This window comes from Xiphophorus maculatus, chromosome 18 (genome assembly GCF_002775205.1).
Source record: "Xiphophorus maculatus strain JP 163 A chromosome 18, X_maculatus-5.0-male, whole genome shotgun sequence".
Lineage (NCBI taxonomy): Eukaryota > Metazoa > Chordata > Actinopteri > Cyprinodontiformes > Poeciliidae > Xiphophorus > Xiphophorus maculatus.
In genome coordinates, this window is record NC_036460.1 from 22,431,942 (window position 1) to 22,455,119 (window position 23,178).

The following is a 23,178-nucleotide window of genomic DNA, read 5'->3' on the forward strand; positions in this document are numbered from 1 at the left end:
TCTCCTTCTCTGTTTATGTGACTCTCCTCGCCTCTCCTCCATCAAAGATCCCTTCTGTAGATATGACTGTTCATGATATCTCCAACTGACTCATTAGTCTGTTCCCTGTTGTCTTGCTCTGTCATATCTGTGTTTGTCCTCCCAGGAGAACGGTGGAGGAAAGGGCAAGGGGGTTTCCCTTCCCCCAGTAAAACCTTCACATCTTTTTTTTTTACCCTCTCTACCCACTTTTCTAGCTTTATACATTCAGACAGTTTTGCCTTATAACAAGTGTAACATGCCCCCAAACCTCTATAACCTTGTCTCATCATTTTATCTGTTCTACTTCAACACAGTTGAAACAAAATATACAGCAATGATGTTCACTCAGTCCTTCACATCACATCTACTGTATCCTGTGAAAGTCTCCGTACCGCTTCAGCATTATCGCATTTTGCCAAGCTACACAGACAACAATGTGTCTTACTGGGATTGTATGTAACACAGTCCAACAAAGAGTTGTTCATTATTCAAATTAGTAAAAAAATTATTCAAGTTTATCTAATGATTTTACAATGAGAATTTGAAAAGTGGCATGTATTTATTTCCAGTCATCTAGAGTAAAACCCAGTGCAAACAAGGTGCCTTCAAAAGTCATCTGATTATTTAAGTAAGGTGGTGGTATTATTATGCTGTAGGAATTATTTTCTTTACCAGGGACAGGGAATCGGGTCAACGTCTGGTAAGCTAAATACAGGGCAATTATATTAAATTGCTGGAGTCATTTTCTAGTCATGCCAACCACTTCAAGCAATTAAATTTAAAGCTATATATATGTCCATCCATCCATTTTCTTCCGCTTATCCGGGGTCGGGTCGCGGGGGTAGCAGCTACAGAAGGGAGGCCCAGACTTCCCTCTCCCCAGCCACTTGTTCCAGCTCCTCCTGGGGACCAAGGCGTTCCCAGGCCAGCCGAGAGACATAGTCCCTCCAGCGTGTCCTGGGTCTTCCCCGGGGCCTCCTCCCGGTGGGACGTGCCTCGAACACCTCACCAGGGAGGCGTCCAGGAGGCATCCTGACCAGATGCCCGAGCCACCTCAACTGGCTCCTCTCAATGTGAAAGAGCAGCGGCTCTGCTCTGAGTCCCTCCCGGATGACTGGGCTTCTCACCCTATCTCTAAGGGAGAGCCCAGACACCCTACGGAGAAAACCCATTTCGGCCGCTTGTATCCATGATCTCGTTTTTTCGGTCATGATCCAAAGCTCATGACCATAGATGAGGGTGGGAACGTAGATCGACCAGTAAATCAAGAGCTTCGCTTTTTGACTCATCTCTCTCTTCACCACGACAGAGCAGTACAGCGGCCGCTTCACAGCAGACGCTGCACCAATCTGCCTGTTGATCTCCCTTCTTCCCTCGTTCGTGAACAAGATCCCAAGATACTTAAATTCCTCCACTTGGGGGCAGGACACCCCCCGACCCGGAGAAGGCACTCTACCCTTTTCCGGCTCAAGACCTTGGCAATGGTCCAATCGCCATATATTGCTTTATATGTCCAATTGGATTTTAAATAGAAACAAATTTTACAGTATAATTCTGTACTACAATACAGAGATCAGTAAGCCACTTGGGGCTCAGTGTCTGGTCCATGTTTATAGCTTTCAGATTTCAAGACAACTACTCTTCCCACAGAACCAGTCACCCCAGTAGAGAGGTACCCTAAACCTCAGGAGAGACTAAAACCAGTTACACAGCTCACTTTTCAGAGATAGGTCCACTTATCTCTGAAAATTTTACTGTAGCCTTGATTATTTTATCTTTTTTTTTTTTACTAGACAAGTCCCAGAGTATTGGAACAAAGTGACCATTTTATAACGCCGCCAGATTTGTCTGTCATGTTTGACCCCATGCTTTGTCTGCTTTCTTTCAGCTGCCAAGTGAGTATGAAGCTAACCCAGAACTTCTTCTTTACCGAATCACCCACCTGAACCACCGGCAGCAGTACCTGATCTGGGCTGCTGCTGTCACCACTGCCGGCCGCGGTAACATCAGCGACAAAGTTACAGTGGAGCCTGCTGCAAAGGGTGAGGCCTTTTATGGCACTGTGACATCGATTATGACTACTAAACATATTTATAGATTTCAGTCACAACATATTCCACCTAATGGCAAGCAGCGGTTGGACGTTTTTAGTGGTATGATTACTCGTAAGTAGAAATAACTCATTTTCAAGGTATCAGACTATTTACACAAATGTACAACTACAATTTTGATAATCATTGTATTGCTTTTATTTAAAGCAGAAAAATAAGTTGGTGACTGATGCAAAAGTTTCTTAACCCAGTATTTACTTAATTTGTAGTAATGTTTTTTTTTGTGTGTGTTTTTTTGTTGGTTTTTGATATTTAGTGAATAATAAAATGTAATAAACTAAATTTAGTCTTAGTTTTCAAATGGTTATGCAGCAAAATAATTAGAAAAAAGTTATTTTGGCTTTTCTTCTGTTTAGAGACTAACAGAGAGAGAAAAATTTTATATTTGTGAGTAATTTGTTTGGCTATCTGCTCAAGTCTTCTGTTGCCTGCTTCACATACATGCTTCTTATAGCTTGTCAAAATGAGTGTCCATGTTATTCATGACCAAAAATCTTACCCAAGAGCCAAGTTTGTTTTCCTTCAGGGCTAAGGAAAAGTATAGCAGCCTTCTTTCCAGCAGCAAAAAAGTGAGGGTCAGTACAGAGCTGTTCTCCACCACGTAATTTAAACTCATTCTGAACTTTCTCCGGCATCTCGTAGAAAGGACTTTAATCTGCATACCGGCTTGATACTGACTTTGTCAAAGGTCTTGCTCCATTGCTTTCTTTCAAGCACAAGTCTGAAAGATTTAATAACTTCAATTTTTTCTTTAAATTAAAGGGCTTCGCTATTTTAAAAATCATTGCCTCGTATGTAATTCATGCTTTGGAGAGGATTCTCAAATTATACAGCCATATTGTCCATTATTTACAGATGTGATACTTTGAAAGACAGCAGAAAGTTGTCATTATCTGGTGTTTTTACAAGATAAAAGATTATGTTAAAAGCAATTTCTGACACATTTACTTTGAGTCTACTGTGTTAATTGATTTTCACTGCTTGCATCTTCTTTCATTCTCATGAAGCACTTTGACACTATTAAGTCTGGAGTAGTTGCTGCTCTTCAAACCTCTTGCTGACTTTGTTTGAAACAAAAGCAACGATTCCTGAAGGATGTTTTTTCTTCATATCACTCAGCTTCTTCTCACTTTGCCCCTTATTCGGCTCACTGTATCGAGGTTTTTCTTTTTTGTCTCTTGATTCCTTCTGTGCTGCTGCCTGTTAAGACTTCACAGAGGTGTGCTATTGATTTTGGAGTTCAGAGTGCACCAGATAAAATGCCTCCAGCCAGGGAGATGATCAGGAGGGGAGACAGCCAGCAGGAAAGACAACAGGAGGAAGGCAAAAGGGGAAAGAGAAAATGACTAAACGGGAGTGGAGAGAACTCCCAAGCAAAACAAGATAGAGGCGGTGTGTTTAGGAAATGAGCGTGTCAGTTACAGTTAATCAATAGGCTTTCAGATTCAAAGGTGGAAAAAGTTGTATGAATGCACTGTCCGTTTTCTTTTATCTGCTCATCCTTCTGACCTCCAAGGGCAAAGGTTTGCTGGCTTGCTGGTGTGAGTGCCGGGCTCATCTGATCAGCAGCTGTAAAATAACAGTGTCCTCCAGGCTGGAATAGTCAATACCTAATTTAACCTTAACATAAGTGCACTAGAGCACAACCATTTAGATGCCAAGTGTGGGAAAGAAAAAGAGAGAGCAGGTGGTGGAGTAGCATTGAAAAAAGAGGTTATGTGGCAACCAGAGAGGATGTTTTTTGTGTCCTCTATGCTCCCTCTCTGTCCTCTAATAATCATCATTTTTTTCTACATTTTTTATGGATAACATAATAAATTCTTATGAATTTCCTGGGATTCATATGTGAAAAAAATTCTAGAAGTAAAATAAATACATTTATCATTCATTACACCAGCATAATTTTTTTATAAACATCTCTTATAAAAATGCAGCCATTAGTTTAAGCACATTAAGAAATGTGCTTAAGTCAAGAAGTTACTATATTACTCAAAATTATTAGCTCACAAAGTCACCAAATTAAGGCTGCACAAAGTATTACCAGGAGAACCAATAAATGTGGCCCAACTAATATAAAAAAAAAAACAGTTATTCTTTAATATGTAATTTAATTAACTTTGTAAATATATGCAAATATTTTTATGTTTGGGTTTATGGTACCACAATGAAGGATGGCTTTTCTTTTTTTCCAAGCTTATTTCTGGTTTTAATTGAGGTATAAAGTAAAGGCAGCAGAATAATTAAAATAGTTAAGAGTGTACCAATTGCTTACAAAAGAGATGACTTTTTAATAAAACTATTCACACATCTTTGTATGTTAGATTCGAGTCACCTCAAGCTATTTCTCTATACGTATATTAAATGTACTTCTTTCATTTGAATCTTTCTTTGTGTTGAACAGCCCCTGCCAAAATCTTGTCATTTGGAGGTACGGTAACCACTCCTTGGATGAAGGAGGTGCGTCTGCCTTGTAGTTCCGTAGGTGAACCAACACCTACAATCAAATGGACCAAAGACAGGTGAGCATCCTTCCCATGTACTGTGCATCTGTCACTGTTCTTTTATAATCGCTTCTTCACTTCTTTTAGTGAGGACACAGCAATCCCAGTGTCTCTCGATGGACAGCGCCTCATTCTGGCCAATGGGACGCTGGTCCTGCGATCCGTCAAAGCTGAAGACTCTGGTTATTACACCTGCACAGCCACCAACACATTGGGCTTCGACACCATCATAGTCAACCTTTTGGTGCAAGGTATGAGAATATGGGTTCAGCTGCAGCATGTGGCATTCATGAAAAGAAAAAAAAAAGAATCTATTGAACAAACCGTTCATGAGCAGCCATGATTCTGCCGGAGCAGGAAAGAACAGGCTCTGAACTCTCTATGCTCTTCTACAGTCCCTCCAGATCAGCCTCGTCTTACCGTTTCCACCACCTCCACCTCCTCCATTACTCTCGCCTGGATTCCAGGGGACAATGGAGGAAGCTCCATCAGAGGTGAGTTGGGTTTCTTTCTTGTAGGTTGGTTAATGGTATAGGTTTCTTTGTGTTGTCCCAACACAATGATAAATTGTAATGATCAATTCAGCTGACATGACAAGTCAAGACACCAGACTGGCTTAGTGAGAGAGAGATGAGACGTTGATTTTGCAGTGCATCCGGAACGTATTCACATTGCTTCTGTTGTGATCTCTTGTTGCTTTTAGCTTCAGTTTGTTTTCTCTTTTTGACCATTTCTCTATTGTGTTTTCTTTTCCTTATCTCTTACCATTTTAGTTAGTTCCTTGTCTTAATTCATTTTGGTTGGATTTTGGATTTTTTAAATGTAGATTTACATTTTCTTTCTCTTACAATTTTATAAGATTCAGAATACTTTTCCCCTTCTCATTTCCCTGCCCTGGTTAACCTTTACATCTCAAAGAATTTGAATATTGCATAAAGGAGCAATATATTTTGCCAATCATCTCAGAAAGTGAATTTCTTTGCATAGAGTTTCATTACACATAGAATAAAATGTTCCCATAGAATGATTCTGCCACCACCATGCTTCACTGGTGGTCTGGTGATGGAATCGTACCTGGTTTCAAATTCAATTGAACTCAAAAATACTTTATCTTTAGTTAAGGAGTGGTTTTTGTCCGGCCGTTCTACCAGCAATAGATCGCTGCAGAGTTTGTGTCTCCTGGAAGGTTCTCCTCTCTCCACTGAGGAATGGTGGAGGTCTGACTTAGTGACCATCAGGTTCTTGCTCACCTCCCTGACTAAGGCTTTTCTCCACCGATTGCTCAGTTTAAATGACCAGCCAGCTCTAGGAAGTGTCCTGGTTTTTCCAAACTTCTTCCTTTTGCCAATGATGGAGCCCACTGAGCTCATTGGGACCTTCAAAACTGCAGAAATATTTCTGGATCCTTCCCCATATTTGTGCCTCAAGACAAACCTGTCTCTGAGGTTCATAGACAATTCCTTTGATTTTATGCTTGGTGTTTGACCTCTGACCTGGCCTTACATGATGTCAACTTATATAGACAGGTGTGTGCCTTTCCAAGACAAGTCCATTCAACTGAGTTGACCACAGGTAAACTACGTTTAAACTGCAGAAACCTCTGAAGACTGACTTTGTACACTTCTGAATAAGGCTGTAACATAGTGAAACGTGAGAAAATTGAAGCGATGTAAATACTTTCCAGAAGCACTTTAATTTACAGTTCACGGACATGCTGTTCAGAAGCCTGACAGTTTTGCAATTTAAGTATTTTATTGATGTTATGTAACATTCTAGTTTTCTGAGAAACTGCATTTTGGGTTTCCTTTACATTCAAGCCCTTTTCTTTAAATTAACAGGAATAAACCCTTAAAATGTATTTCTCTGTTTGATGGATTTACTGTGTACAATGTATGAAATTAATTACTTGATAAGTAACTTTTTGATTATATGTGATGAAAAAGTCACCACTAAATTCATACTGTCTTCTTTCTGTATATCACTGTTTGCTTTTGATGTTTTTTGTTACCTGCCACATTTTTAGTGTTTGTTTGATCCATCAATTCATTGAGTGGTGTCCTGCTTTTATGCTTCCCTGTTGACTGTGTGTCTATCTGATTATCGTATTATTGGTGATCTCTTTGTGTGGAAGGCTGCAGTGTGTGTGGCTGAATGGGCATGCATGCAAATGAAGTTTCAGCTGCTGTCTTTGTTCATCCCATTTGTCAGGATAGAGGGGTGGTGGGAGTGTTGCAGATTCAGCTGTCTGATTTCATGCTGCAGTTATTACCTATATGACACATCAAACACCAGCTGTGTGGTCATTTTCTAACATTGTGTATAACTTTGTCCAGGGTTTAATTTTGTGTAGTATTTGTTAATAAAAAAAAAGAATGAACTATGATTTCAAAAGTGATTTCATTAAGTGTTTATCATACCCAAATCTGACCCTTTTTTTTTTTACATACCATTAACCAACCTACAAGAAATCCTCAGAAAAACAAGCAAACGAATAGAAAAACTCTTGTGCATTCAATGTGCACATCCAAATGGAAAGCAATAAAACAGTTTGCTGGACGTGTAGTTTTGTATTTCAAGTAATGGTGCTCCACACTCTGGTATTTGCATACATCGTTCTGTGCTGCATATATGCATAATCCCATCTGTATATCTTTTGTGAATACCAGAATGCCTACCTGCTTGTAAGGCCATCTGTGCAAGGCAATGCTCAAGGTTCCCATAAACAAACATTTCTGCATTAATTCTAAATTGGCAAAAGTAAACATTTATGCTCGTTCTGAGTTTTCCATTCAGTTTGCACAGGAATGATAAAGAAAAGGTACTGAGAACTAGATTTACAAATACTATAAGGTGGCAAAATCAGTATTCTTTTAAAATCAGTTTTAAGTTAGTATCTTCTTGCGTTATTACAGCTTTGTAGCTGTGCTATTCTGTTCTGTGGCAGACTTTAAAACTTCAAAACACAGCTCAAATTATGCGCAGTAACCAGTGCAATGCTTCGGACTCTGTCACACCATCTGTTAGAAAAAAAATGAGGGGAAAGCAGACAGTACAAAATACAGAGTGGACACTTTTTTGTGATTCAGATATGCATAATTACATACAGATGAAAAAGAGGCAAAGACAGATAGAGGATAGATAGAAATACTCCCGTAGCAGGAGGGAGCTGGCTCTGCAAGGAAGCTGATTATAAAAACAGTCACCATATTGCAAACCCGCATTTGCATAGATGCTCAGTCAGCGCCATCCCAGGCTTTGCGTTTGTAGGTAACTAATGGCGGCGTAGATGGAAAGCAGCAACACTTTGTCTATTTGGATTTCACTGATAGCAAAGGGTAGTCTTTCATTGCCATCTGGTGGACACTAAAGGTACCAACATCATAACATTTCGAAGGGGCTGATAAGAAGAACTCAAAAGTAATCATAGTTAGCAGCAGATCTTAAAACTGTATATACCCCTCATAAAATGCCATTTTTTGTGATGTAAAAAATCAGATCAGAATAACTAATTCCCTAACTTTTTCCAAATCTGTTAGAATTTCCCATTAAATCACTATGTTGTCCATTTGGATGTATATTTTGACTTGGGTACAAAAGAACAAGGATCATTATGAGTATTGTTTGCCTTTCTTTCCGTGTAGGCTTTGTGCTACAGTATTCTGTTGATAACACAGAAGAATGGAAAGATGTTTTCATCAGTTCATCAGAGCGTTCATTTAAACTGGAAAACCTGCGCTGTGGGACCTGGTACAAAGTCAAGCTGGCTGCCAAGAACAGCGTTGGAGCTGGACGCATCAGCGAGATCATTGAGGCAAAGACCCACGGGCGAGGTAGCGGCAGAAAAAGTTGAATCTGAAACATTTACAGCAACATTAACAGACATATAAAAGAGGAAACAATATCATGGTAAAAAAGAAGGAAGATCCCCTTTAAAAGCTGGGATATCATGTATGTAGCATGTAACTTTAGTTTTAAAGTTATACTTATTTTTGCACAAGCTTTATTATAATTACATTAGTGCTGTGCATTAACATAAACAAGCACCCATGTATTCACAGTAACTTTTTCGAGAACTTTGAGTTTAAAAGTGTTATAGTAGGTGTTGGTTTGGAGATGCAGCAGAGTTGAGCATAGAAGTAAAACTGCAGTCTAATTTATTCAGTCCCTTATGACTTTGCTCTTTTACCATTGCTTAGATACAGTAAGTATAGTCAAGTACAGATTAGATGTCGTATCAAGAAACACCAGTTTCATGTAGCACCGGCAGTGGCCATGATTAAGAAAAAATGTAGTCCTAATGGGCACATTTTCTCTCAAAGTAAGACTCATTTTTCTTTCTGACAACTTCAGTGAGGAAATATGTGAACGGCTTTGCTGGGAATAAAACCCAGTTTATGTGAAAAAGAGAGCAGGAGACGATTAAACAGGTGTAATTTACTGACCAGAGCCAAAGTTTGCAAATACTCTGCAGTGACATAATCAATAAACTAATTAGAATGGAATATATATAGTTGTGTAGTTGAAACCAGATGATTACTTGCACTGTATGATAAAACATAGCCTTTTTTTCGTTACTATCTGAGATTTAATTAAACACTTCCTGTTTTGGAACAGCTATGATAACCACAAATTATTTCTCTGTGCTAAATGCCAGAATAAGGAGAGATGGAGATATTTTTTATTTCTTTAGTAAAAGCCAGAAGTTGAGATTCACCAAGATTGCTATATCTTACAATTTCTGAACACCAGAATGATGATGTCATAACTGTTTTGATGACTTAATTTATGTTTTTACATTTAGCAGATGCTTTTATCCAAAGTGACTTTAAAGGAGGGCATAACGGTGTAGTAAATTTCAACGTTATATAAGTTACTTAAAAAGAAGAGCATTAACGAGGTTCTGTCAGACAGTATAGAAATAGAATGCAGAGTTGGAGGGAAGTGCAGTAGAGGGGAACTGTGGGTGTATTTTTAAGCAGCATCGTAACACACTGCTTCCTTTGGTTACATCATGGGGAAATAAAAAGAAATCAGTTATGTGATCAAGAAAAAAAAATTAACCTCGTCATGTCTGGTTCATCCTTGATGACAAATTCCTCATCTCTAAAGGTGCCAAATTTGTATTCAAACTATTACACTAAAGTTTAAACATCATAGGAATGTCCAGCAGTCATACTGTAGACTTTAGGATGGAGACGAGGTCTGTGTTCAGGAGATGAACATGCCGTGATGCAAAATAGGTGACTTAATATCATGGCAAAAGCAAGAAACCTTGTGAAGATACTACCTGAAGTTTGATATTTGGCAAGTCCCTTATTGACGTTCGCTGAAAGGCCATTTAGTGAGGACGAGGCACTGGATTCTTAGATTTTTCTTAGTTGTAAAAATACTTCATCTACCACCAATGCTGGTCTATTTCATAATAACTGATAATATTTATGCCAATAGACAAATATAAATTGATCCATCTTGGTGTTTTGCTTTTTCAGAACCTCAGTTCAACAAGGACCAGCCTATCTTCACCTACGTCAACTCCACCCATGCTCGCCTCAACCTGCAGGGCTGGGCCAGCGGAGGCTGTCCAATCACCTCAATGACACTGGAATTCAGACCAAAAGGTGGAACATTTGTTCTTCAGTTTTTTTAACTACTAAATATGTTCTTGATAAAAAAAAGAAATAAAAAAACATCTATAAGCATACATTTATCAAGATTGTGCAGCCTTTATTGACAGTTTTTCAGGTAATCCCATAGTAAAATAAAACGAACTTGAGATGAAAGTTTGCATTTGTACAGGTATGTGGACATGGCAGCATGTCCGCACCAACGCCACCACAGACGTGTTTCTGGCAGAACTACGTGAAGGCACCTGGTATGAGTTGAAGATGAAAGCATGTAACAGTGCTGGCTGTGGCAACCAGAGTTCTCAGTTTTCAACACCCAACTATGATGGCAGTGAGTAGATATTCTTTCTCTTTGTTTTGAGTGATTATCTTTGGTGGTCAACATTTTATTTTAACAGTACGACCTAAAATACTACAGTCACAAAAAAGACATTGCCAATATCCTCCTGGTTGTATACAGGCACCATTCCTCCCATTAAGTCCCCCTTGGAAAAAAATGACGATGTGAAGAAGCTGTTTTCAATCGGCTGTCCTGTGATTCTGGTGACTCTTGGGGTTGCGCTGCTGTTTGTCGCCATTCGCAAGAAACGCAAAGAGAAGAGGCTGAAGAGACTCCGAGGTAAGTGACTGTGTGAGAAAAGAGAAAACGCATAAACACAGTAAAAGTAAAGCAGAGTGAGATTCCGTTCCGATCCCTGGCAGTTTTATTTAGTATTATTGGTGCAGCAACATTGATTTCCTCTCGTGGGATTTCAGCAATATTTTTTGGGGCAGAATAAAAAATTGTTTTCAGAAATATAGAAAACCACAGAATTTTTTGCAGTTATTGTAGTATTATTCAGTCCATTTCAGTATTCAGTAACTGATTCAAAGGTGGTTTTAATGCCAGGAAGTTTTCACATTGCTTAGTTTGTTGTTTTCACAAATAATGAATATACTGCAAGTTGCCTGCATCGTAAAATGTTTTGACCAAACTAATTAAAAACTGTGAAATAGCCCTTCAGTTTGGAGTTGATAAGAAACTCTAAAGCAGGTCCTAATCCTAGTATAGTTAGAAGCTAATGGCTAGCCACAGCAATCTCAAAGTGCTCAAATACTGCTGTCACACTTTCGCCATTTCTTTTTTGTTTTTTACCTTAAATGTTTTGTACCTGTAGTTTTTGACCTTAAAGTGGTGCCAGATTCTACAGCTTTCATATTACTGAGTGTCATCACCAAGCCTGAGAAGTCTTTATAAGATGACTCCAGATTACGTGGTTTTGAAGACTTCAGACTAACAGCTGGTAGGAGATGGACTAAGATCAAAGTGGAAACATCTCTCAGCTCAAAACATAGCAGCTACTTATTCTTTATTCATCACTTTTGCATTGTGTTGAACACAATGTTTAATTGGTTATTTACAAAATAAGTGGTCAAGGTTTTAAGGTTAAAATAAAATATGTTAGCATAAATTGCTTTGACGTTTTTGAGATTGATCCTAGATTTAGGACACAGATCCGGGAAATCAGATATTTTCTACAGGATCATGTCAAACAAAGTTTTCAGTGGGAAAGCCATAGGTAGACCACTTATTGTCTTTGGGTAGCCATCCCAAGCCAGAAGCTATAGTGGAGTTTTCTGAGTTTCATTATGCTGGTATCATAAATCATAGTTTAACACTGAGTGACAGACACCAGAAACTGGCCTGCTAAACAGGACAAAGAGCTGATATAAATACAACAAAATTGAGACTCATGTAGCTTGTCCTGTCCTTCCTTGAAATCCCATATCAAAAACAACAGAATTTGATCCTCGTGGCCCTATTTTGTAGTTGTTGGCACTGTTGTGCATTTAAACAAAATTAAGACATTTGCATCTAAGAGATCCATTGAAGCACAGAGAAAATATCACAATGACTTGTGGCTATTATATAAATGTATTAACAAATAAAAGAATAATAATTTATATCTATATAACTATATGTATATTATATTTCCTGTTCTCTTAGATGCCAAAAGTCTGGCAGAGATGCTCATCAGGTGAGATACATTATTTTGTGACCCAAATTCCAACATTTTATTTAGATTTATGTAAAGAAAAAACTTAAATTTACCCTGAAAGTCAGCTTTATGAATTTTCTGAAAGACACAGGTGATCGTGTATGCTAATCTTGTTTCTCTGAATTAGTAAAAACAACCGCAGCTTTGACACGCCAGTGAAAGGACCTCCTCAGGGCCCACGGCTACACATTGACATCCCCAGAGTGCAGCTGCTAATTGAGGACAAAGAAGGCATCAAGCAAATCGGTGAGAGAGAAAAAAACAAAAAAAAAACAATGAGAAGGTTGTGCATGTTTCACATTTACTGGATTAAGTAGTCTGTATATTAATAATAGTTACTAGGAACTTTGTATGTTTGATGAACTAAATTTGTTTTACTTGTTGTAGGAGATGACAAGGCCACTATTCCTGTGACAGACACAGAGTTCAACCAAACTGGGAATCCTCAGAGCTTCTGCACTGGTGTTTCTGTCCATCACCCTGCCCTCATCCAAAACACAGGTCCTTTGATAGACATGTCTGACATCAGACCAGGAACCAGTATGTGTTCTTTTCCATCACTGTTCATTTTACCAGAAACCTCTATTGCAAATGCCATATTTATCATAGAGTAATTGGTATAAACATTGACTGTGAAAATTTTCTGCTTTTCTGCTCAATTTCTTGTCACATATCAACTTTTTGTCACGGTACTGGGGACAAATATTGGTTCACAAATGTTAGGCTGTGGTTTTTGTTTTTGTTTTTTCTGTAAATGTTCATCCATTTTCTTGACTGTAAACTCTGTTTGTTCATATGTGCGTCTCATTTATTTATTTGTTTGTTTTTTTTCTGCTTGCTACCAGACCCAGTGTCAAGGAAGAGTGTTAAGTCAGCCCACAGCATCAGGAACCGCTACTCCAGTCAGTGGACTCTGACCAAGTGTCAGGCTTCAACGCCAGCCCGCACTCTCACTTCAGACTGGCGCACAGTTGGTTCTCAGCATGGTATCACTGTCACAGAGAGTGACAGCTACAGTGCCAGCCTCTCACAGGACACAGGTTGGTACAAGGGTGAAATGACACTTAAAGCCATTAACAAGTATCAAATAAACTGTGCGGAGGAGTGGAGGAGAATGTGATTTTTGAGCACTTGAGTGCATAAAATACTGGACAAAATGTACTTTCTCTTATGTCACAGACAAGGGGCGCAACAGCATGGTGTCCACCGAGAGTGCCTCCTCCACCTACGAAGAACTGGCAAGAGCCTACGAGCATGCAAAGCTGGAGGAACACCTGCAGCATGCCAAATTTGAGATTACAGAGTGCTTTATATCCGACAGCTCATCTGATCAGATGACTACAGGTACCAATGACAACGCAGACAGTATGACGTCTATGAGCACACCATCAGAGCCCGGTATCTGCCGTTTCACTGCCTCACCGCCCAAACCCCAAGACTACGATCGTGGCAAGAATGTAGCCGTGCCCATTCCACACCGCGCCAAGAGTAAGTGGCCGCTGCATAATGTTTCCCATTTATTTTAGAGTATCTATGCATATATGAAAATACGGTAATATGATCCGTATTTAAAACCCATTAGTGCTCTTATGTACTGTTATGCTATGCTATGGTTTTGATACCCTTTCCATGTACATCTGCATTTTCTTATGTACAGCTGTCTTTCTACAACAAGACAGCTGAATTTTTGAGATTCCAATGATGTATACCAAGCAAGGACATAATACAAATTGTAGACACAGTAAATGGTTTTGTCAAACCACTCAGAAATGCAGTATAATGTTCCAGTCATTGTTTGAAATGTCATATGATTAACAGAACAGAGCCTTTCAAACAGGAAGGTCTTTTTCCATCTTCCATCATTTGTCCATCTTCAAGGGTCCAATTTAAAATACCTTGTCCACAGCAAGTCTTATGTCCACAGTCAAACACAATTTGCCACTGAAAATCTTTGAAATTTTCTTCAGATAGATAATTTTTAATTCAACATTTATAGCCTTTTGCTTTGAGCGAGATCTTAAAGTTAGATTTGAGCTTTTTTTTCCTCTCCAGGCGACTACTGCAACCTGCCCCTGTACATGAAGTCCGATCCCTTTTTCCGAAAGCAGTCAGAACACCATGACCCATGTCCAGTAGTTCCACCACGTGAAGCCTCTATTCGTGGCCTAGCCCAGCGAGCGTACCACAGCCAGGGCCGTCACGTGACTATGGACTCTGCAAAGCAACAGGCTCTGACCATGGGCCACTCTGGCCTGTCAAACCTCACTTCCTCTGGGGCGTCTTCTGGAGGAGCAACAGGAGGCGGCGGTGGAGGCTTGTCTGCTAGCTCCAGCAGCTCCACGCTTCCCCAGCGGACTCTCACCATGCCTGGCTCCGCTGCTTCTGCGGCTCAGAGTGCTGCTGCCGCCGCTGCAGCCACCGCTGCTGCAGGGAGCGCATCATCTTCCTCTGGCGGTGGGGCAGCAGGGACCTCAGGGGCGACCCCTGGAGGTGCCTCTTCTTCCTCCTCCAAAATGGGAGGATCCAGAGACTCTCTCCTGGAGAGCAGCTCTTCGGGATTAGGCAGACTGCAGAAGCAGAGGGATGGGGGGTCAGGAGCCTACTCCAAGTCCTACACACTGGTGTAGCCTGCCAATAGCGAGGCCTGTCACTGTAACTCTTAATACAATGCTGGTTCAGCCAGCGTTTGCCTGGAGCCTCTATGGTGAATCGGGGTGACAAACATACACATGCACAGCTTACCCGTCAGTGCCTGTGCTGTGCCAGCCTGCAGGGAGCTGGTTGGGCTCCCGTCAACACAACTGTTTCAAGGGGTCAGAGTTGGGTGTCCACAGCACAGGGGCTTGCCTTTCTTTCTGCCTGATTGTGTTCCGTTATATTTGTGTAATTTCTCTCTTTCTCTCTCTCTCGCTCTTTCTATTTTTTAAATCACCCTGGAAATCACTTGCCAAAACAAAAATGATCTATCTGTTCAGTCTATCTTCATTTTCAGGCAAGGACACAGAACTTATGCACAAAATGCTTTTAACTTGCACTGTCTTGCTTTCTATAACAAGACAGCTGTAGATTGAACCAGGTTGCTTAAGATGTGTGTTGACGTTTCTTTTTTTCTTTCTTTTTTTAAAAAACAATATGTAACCTTTATGTTCTCTGATGGAAGATTCGTTCATATCTCAGCACTGTGCCACGGCAGAATGCTTTTGCTGTATGCACAAATCCCCAGCCTCTGTGTTACTTTGGCTCTGTAAGGTTAGTCCATCATAGATCCATACATTAGAGGCAGAGGAATGACTCTTGTACATGCAATGGATGACCCAGCATTGCGGTCACAATGGAAGATTTTATAGAAAGAGGAGCTAAAAATGTCAAGCATCATTGAGTGAAATCTAGATTCTTTTTTTTTATTTATCCAAAAAGGTTTAAGTTTGTTTTCAGACGATGGAAGTATAACCCCATGTGCACTAGGAAACAGTTTGAAAGGATCCAAGTAACAGAAATGTTGTGAGTGAGTGAGTGTGGGGGTGTGCGGGCGTGTGTGTGTGGATGTATATGTGTAAATATATATGTGTACATGTGGCAGGCACACACCAACAATGGACCTTTTTAAAACCAATCTGTATGCTGAATTCTCGGGCAGAAGTCTGTGTCTAAACAAAACAAAACCCTCCCCATTTTTTTTTTCTTTTTGTACCTATGAAAACACAGAATGATAACGATGATGCTGACAATTTAACTCAATTTAAATTTAATTTACTCTAGTATTTTTTTATTTTAAGATTTGATATCTGTTGCTAACAACATGGTGTAGGTGAGTTATACAAATGCTAATGAAGGACATAAGCTTTTATTTGAGGATTAGAAATGCGGTGCCTTGCAAAAGTATTCACCCCCCTTTATTTATTTCACATTTTGTCACATTGCAACAGCCAACTACATTCAGGTTTGAGGTCGCATCTAAGGAAATATGAAAAAAGTTCAAGGAGTATTTATAGTTTTGCAAGGCATTAGAGGGTCCTGTTTAGTTATATTTACTTTTATCTGGACAAAAATAAAACATATTTTTAGGAATCTCCCTTACAGTTCACAATCCCATCATTTCACTGCCGCCTTCACAACACTTCCATCATCCACTCTCCTTTCCTCCTGCCCCGTCCCCCATCACATTCATACAGTGTCACTGTGATGTACTACTAGCATGCTGGCCAGACAAAGACAGACCAACCGAACAAGAGGTATCCTTTATCCACGTCTGTGCAGAAATGCTTAACTTTCAGTGACAGTTTGAATGCGCGCATTCAGCAAATTTTTGAGAAATGTATTTGTATGATTTTGAATAAATGAACACACAATGAAATCATGTAGTGTTAAAAGAATCTGAAGAATTTGCTTAAAAAAAAAATCAAGTTTCTCCAACTTTTTTGAATTTACATTTTAATACTATGGTTGAAATGGTTTTTTTTTCCTCTTTTGTTTTCATTCTTCATTTCTTATCCCAAAGTTTGTAATCTCATAACAATAATTGTTCCAAAAAAAAAAAAAAAGAAAGAAAAGAGTTGCTCCAAAAGTTTTGCATTGGTAAAACGTAACATCAGGGCTCTCGCAATAGAAAAAAGATATCATATATGTTTGTTTTAAAAAAAAAAAAGTATGTACATATATATTTCTATTCAAATATATAGCAAATATATGAATAAAGAGCAGAGACATATAAAAGCCGTTCTAATTGAAAATATATATTAAAAGATCACAAGACAATCGCTCCGAGTGAAGCATCACAGTAAATGATAACGAAACAGGAAGACGGGAGGTTTAAACGGGTAGCACAGCTGTGGATGGAAGACCTTGGAGAGAACGAAAGTGGTGTGAAAGTTACTGGTGAAACTGGGACTCGAGAAATGAGACGTTAACTCCCGGGTGATTTTGAAAAGGACAAGCACAGGAAAGTGAAAATATAGTGCGAGATGTGTTGCTGGTTTATTGTGGTCTCAGATAGTGCAGGAAGTGTGGTGTTGCAAAAGAAAACGGTTAAAAGGAAAAGCTTATAAAGTGATTGAGCCTCTTGTGGTTTGTTGTATTGTACCTTCCAAATATTTGTGTTCACAGACTCAACGCCACTACCAAACTACAACTAAAGAACACAAGCAGGTTGCGTATTTCTCCAGGCCAGTGATAGATATTACTGCAGATAACTGTAAGAATTAATTTTTTTTAATGTATTTTGGAATCGAAGAATGGATATGTGTTGATTTCTATACGTAGTGTTAAGATGCATTTACTTGCCTTTTTCATTTTAAGTTATGCAAACACTTGTCCTGGGAAAAAGTATGAGTTTGGAAAAGGATTAAGCCTGTTTTTTTCCCCCATAAGGGCTTCCTTACTCCAACTATATGGATTTTGGTTGGACAGATGAAATAAACTTCCTACCAACATGCTTTCCCTCCAATTTTCAGTCAGTTTGCTTAAAGTGAATGTATTACTTTTCAAAGAAATTTCCACCCCATCTTAACTGCAAATTGAAATGGTGTGTGAACTAATATTTCTGTATTAACCAAGAAACAACTTTTTCATTAGACTCACACAATTTTTGTAAATTTGAGATTTCCAATTTTCTTTGTAAGCACTGCAATTTGGGAAGTTCACTGAAATAGAACTACAATATTAATAGGGTTGCAATAAATGTATAAATCCCATTATTTTTAGGCTTTAGATTAATTATTTCAAGATGGACTGACAATACAACATTAAACTTCAATGATTAAAAAAAAAAAAAGATCTGGGTGAACATGTTTCCATTTATTGTGGCTTTTCTCAAATCTACGTAACTCCTCTGTATTGTTTGGCAAAATCTCACCTGGCAGCTGCATAGAAACCATATGCTGCTTGTCAACATCAAGACGACTTTGTATGGTTCAGGGTGGATGGCAGTGCAGTATTTTGAGTTTCTGCCGATGGCCGTCCTCTAAGCAAAATACCTCAAGAAGGTAAAGTCACAGCAGCTCTTGAAGGTTAACTTCAGCCAAACTAACCCTTCCAAACACTCAAATTTAGCCATGTTTTATACACAAACTGGAAAAGAGGTCCCTGCTCCATAAATTGACATTTTAGGTGCTCAGATGGATGGGCCAAGTGGCCTCTGGAGCAAGTGGTCAGAAGAGGCAAACACTGAGCTACTTGACCACAAGAACAAGAATTATTTGTGTGCTGATGTTTGAAACTTGGACATAAATTAAACTTTCAAAAGAAAAAGAGATGTTAAATATCCACCCAGAATCACAGCAGGACCTCGATGGCAGCTTTGAAAACTGTTTCCCTTTGAACTTTACGATTGTTTATGAAAATATTAGTGGTAGTCTGATAGTATGTCTGAGTATGAATGGGTAATTTTGACCTTGTTCATGGAAACCCGTTTATCCAGTTAAAAATTATTACATCATAGATGTGTTGTATAATAATTCAACGTTTCTTGAACGTTGAATTCAAAACGTATAATTGAAAAATGTTTTTTTGTTTTTAGAACAAAAAAACTTTTAAAAATGTCATTTAATGTCTCAAATAAATCCATGCCTATAACTGCAGCTATATGATGTGTAATTTACATTGGGTGGATTTTTCTTTAAAATGATACAACATGCTTTCAAACTGACCTGCATACTGCCTATATTTTACATCGGTGTTTTTTTTCTACATCTGTCAACCAATCAGAACTTCTCCTCTTCCCTCCTCTGTAGCCTTTTGTCCACCTTTATACAATGATTTCTACACCATAAGAAAGGACTTGTGTACATATGAAAAGTGTTTTGTATAAATGACTACTATTTTCGACATCTTCACTAGCAACCAGGGCACAATGTAAACTCTGAAGTACAGGTGATGTGATAAAGATTCAATGAAAACTTAGAATTAAACAAATAACTGCTTTATCCTCATCCATGGACCAGATACAACATGTCTGAATGGACCATGCAATGTTAACTAATGATGTTGTTTGATTTTATTGGGCGTTTTGTTGCATAGTTTTAATTTTTATTTCTGTTTTTACTTCACAGGATTTTTGTTGTTGTTTTTTTTTTTATCTAGAGGTCCTTTTTTGTCAATGAGTTTTTTGGGTGAGGGGCAGCAGCGTTGCATGTTCTGAAATTTTCCTGGTTATAAAAGAGAAAAAGGGGAAGAGGTGAAATGAACAGACATTAATAAAAAAAATATGAATTTTAAGAATCCAGCAGTTGTTCTTTGAACTTTTATTGGGAAACATTGCTTCAGTTTGCAATTGCTTGTGTTTAACCCTACATTCTCTTTTCTATCAAAACAAACAAAAGCGGGGGGGAAGAAGAGTACTTAAAACCTTGTGCAATAAAGCTATCTTTTTATAAACTGTGATGATGTTTATTTTTTCAGGTCTATTTAGTAGCAATGCTAAAATAACAGGGAGATTAAACGTATGCTGCGCATACCTTGAATGTTTGTTCAATTTTTTCCGGTAAAGTAAGTAAAAGTCGGAAATAGGAAGTTTGTGAAAATCATACTCATCGAGACAAAAACGAATAAATTTCAGTGAAATTGCTTAAGTGTAAAAACGTGTTCATAGTTTAATTTTATTTTGTCAGGATAAGCTGTTAAATATATATAACAAACTCCTGATCAAAGTCATCAGAATGGAAAAATACATATCACATTTTGTGTCGCTGCAGTGTAACCAGCCCCATACTGAGACCAGGAATGTCTTGGTATAAGGCTGTACATTAGTGCACCTGTTTAGCACTGTTACCTTGAAGTCAGGTGATCCTGGACTCAAATCCCAGCCCAGGCTCTTTCTGTGTGCATGTTCTCCCTGTGTATGTGTGAGTTCTCTCTGGGGATTCCACAAGCTAAATTTGTCTCTCTTAACTTGCCTTTGAGTATCAGTATGTGAGCGAGTGTGCAAAGACGATTGCCATAAGGTTTTCACTCGCCTCTTGTTCTGCAAGAGCTGGAGTTTAATGTGATTGTGAAATCCAGCCATTTTAAGCCATTTTTCTTTACATTCGTAAATGAGTATAAAAGAGAAAAAAGGGAAAACATCAGAGAAAAACATCCAACAAAGTCTTAGACAATTTTATTTATATCCTGAGTTTAAAATTCAACAAGGATTCTTTGAAAGGAAAATATGTTCACAGTTTTTGCCACGTTTTTAAAACAAGTCATGCATCATGTTCAAAAAATACACACATTTTAACAGTCCACCTGGCAGCAATGCACATGAAAACCATTCATTCAGACACACAAATTCACATCAATTGTCATCTTGAATTCTTAATGACGCTACAAAATTTGTTTGTCATAAAGGCTACTGCTTTATGTTACTGCTTGGTTTCCTGTGATATATTTTCAGAACTAATTTCAGTATACATGTATACAGCATACAGGCTGTTATGTTTAATCTGAGGTGAATCAACATGGCCCACCTGCTTCCTGTAGCCTTTGAAAGTAACTGCACCTGCAACACACCAACCCTCACCGTTCATCTATTTGTCGGTCTTGTTTTTTTTCTGCTGGAACTTCCTGAAGTGGTTCTGGATGGTAGATGCTGCTTTTTCAACTTCAATAGGGCTAAGAGGAGGAACTGATGGTGTGCCACATGTGCCATTGCTGGTACAGGAGCCTGAGAATGAAAGGAAGCAAGAGAGTCGAAGAAATAACGATGAAATCAAATAATTTTTTTTGAGTGATTCTGTGACTAATTGTGTTATAAGATTTTTTTATTATTATTATTTTAGCATAAGTTTTAATCTGAAAAAAGAAAAAAAAAAAGTTGGGCTTATTCTAAAATCCATTTTAAAGAACAACCAATCATGGTAGTGTAAACTGTCAGTGTCCTGAGACTTACTCTTTCTGTATACGCCTATGCTGTTCCTCCTGAAGCCGTCAAACTGCAAAAGCAAAAAACTCTGTTAGAAAGCTCGTAAAAATTAAAGCCTCCATCTGATCAACAGATAAAAACACACAAAGTTATCTGGAAGTTGCAGTACACATTGTTCACATTCCTTTGAATACAGAAGTGATTGAGCACATGGATAGCTTATCGAGCTAGCTTTCGTAGAATCCGTTGACGCCGTAAAAATGGGCTGCTCTTTTTGGGCATCAGGTAGCTGCATGTGTGATTTCACCCATGTGCCCTTTTTTTATCCAGAGCTTGAATAATGACCTCACACACAAATCCTCTTGATTGGGATTACAGCTCAAGTGGAGAACTGGCGGGGGAGCCAGAGTTGGAGAACTGTCCCGTCTTGGCATGCTTACCTGCAAATTTGGCTAGGTGCCTGCATTCAGCTTGAACACCGGTTTTGTGACACTAACAAAAAGGTGTGCACTCTGCTCTCACTCTGGTACAAGTGAAATGAAGCTGCGGTCAGATTGAGTCTATAATTATTTTTCTTATGCTGTCAAGCAATCACAGAGGTACCTTTCAAATCAGGCCCCTAAAACTCCACCAAAGGTACAAGAGAGGTGCTAGGAATTATTCAGACTGTCAGTCATTTGCCATCAGATATTTTGAAGCTTGAAAAAATGTGTTTTGTTTTTTTGTGTGTGTGTTTTTTTTCCCCATGAACCTTTTCAAAATCTTCAGCATGATGGCAAACTGAGACTTTGCAGGTGTCCAGTTTATGCAAACATCCATGGACTTATAGGTAACGATTCATCAGACTCTTGAAAGTAATTTTATCTAAACTCAAATATAACCGTATTTTAAAAAAAATAAATAAATAAAATACTTTATTGTGTTACACAGACCAGCAGTGTTTATGGACACAAAGTTGTGGTGGAGTACAATGTCAAAAAGTAAACAAATTCTAGCCCATAATTTAATTACATATTTGTACTGGGGAACATATCTGGTGCTGCCTGTGGTGCAAATCCCACTAAAGTCAAATTTTTGTGATTCTATGAGGAGCTGCCATTATATGACGTTGAGCTCCGGCTGGCTGGTGAACTTTCAACGTGGTTTATCTTAAAGTAACAGAGCACTGGACTGAGGAGTTCATGAAAATGAAAACGCAGCCAAGCGAAGAGAGGGGCAGCCGATTCAGTCATATGTACAAAATAGTGGACAAGACACTTTGAAGGAATCCAGAAGACAGAAGATTTGGATACATGCATAGAAATAAATTTGGTAACTGAGGGTAGTAAGAAAGCATCAGCAATAATGAAGCAGAAAGCTTGTTAAGACTAACCTGTTCTGCTTTGCTGCTCCTCCGGCTGTGAGAGACAGAGTGAACCTGCCAGGGCAAAGGCTGAGATACCATGTAAGGCAAAGGTTCGTCTTTCTGTGCGAATCGGACCCCAATCTAAAAGCAAAAAAAAGGGAGGGGGGCTTGGGTTAGAAGTTACATTTGAGTGTTTTCTTCCTCCTTTCGAAACACTCTGAAGTTTGAAAGTGAATCTCCATTTCTTGGAAGACAATTTCTATTGCAAATATCTGACAAATCACACAGAGTTTTTTTTATGTTAATTGAATAAGTCAGATTTAAACTGACGCAACTCACTGCAAGATATATAAATTAATGGTTGCAGTAATAGCTACCTTCAGCAAGTCACATTAAAATTCAGTTCCATAAAGAAATTATTTGGAGAAGAGAAAATATGTATTTTGTATGCATTGAACTGCTGCAACTACGATTCTCAACACAGATCTTTAGCAGTCTATCAGTAAGTCATATGTTAATAAAATCAGCTTACCGATTCTACAACTTTCACCATCACATACATGGCCGTTAGCATTGTGATCAACATCTTGACCACTATTATTTGAGTCTTTAATATTCCTTACGGTCTTGGCTGTCTGTTGCAGTCCTCAGTTCAGCTAACAGAAAGTTAAAAGTCCATGCAGAAATAAGTCTGCGCAATC

At 38.7% G+C, this 23,178-nt stretch overlaps 1 protein-coding gene across 4 annotated transcripts in view; it reads left to right on the top strand.

The window, feature by feature from the left end:
- Positions 1–19,665, top strand: part of LOC102220268 (Down syndrome cell adhesion molecule-like protein 1 homolog) — a 110,117-nt gene extending 90,452 nt beyond the window's left edge. For 3 of the 4 annotated variants that reach the window (XM_023351424.1, XM_023351426.1, XM_023351428.1), the window contains 14 exons: positions 1,910–2,063; positions 4,534–4,651; positions 4,721–4,884; positions 5,029–5,127; positions 8,275–8,463; positions 10,123–10,251; positions 10,430–10,588; positions 10,718–10,876; positions 12,245–12,275; positions 12,424–12,542; positions 12,684–12,836; positions 13,142–13,336; positions 13,476–13,784; positions 14,349–19,665. In XM_023351424.1, the coding sequence (XP_023207192.1) occupies positions 1,910–2,063; positions 4,534–4,651; positions 4,721–4,884; positions 5,029–5,127; positions 8,275–8,463; positions 10,123–10,251; positions 10,430–10,588; positions 10,718–10,876; positions 12,245–12,275; positions 12,424–12,542; positions 12,684–12,836; positions 13,142–13,336; positions 13,476–13,784; positions 14,349–14,923 (2,553 nt within the window). In that variant the 3' untranslated portion in view covers positions 14,924–19,665. The remainder of the gene's footprint in view (positions 1–1,909; positions 2,064–4,533; positions 4,652–4,720; positions 4,885–5,028; positions 5,128–8,274; positions 8,464–10,122; positions 10,252–10,429; positions 10,589–10,717; positions 10,877–12,244; positions 12,276–12,423; positions 12,543–12,683; positions 12,837–13,141; positions 13,337–13,475; positions 13,785–14,348) is intronic. The other variant, XM_023351425.1, reaches the window with a different exon arrangement.
- The last annotated feature ends 3,513 nt before the right edge of the window (positions 19,666–23,178 follow it).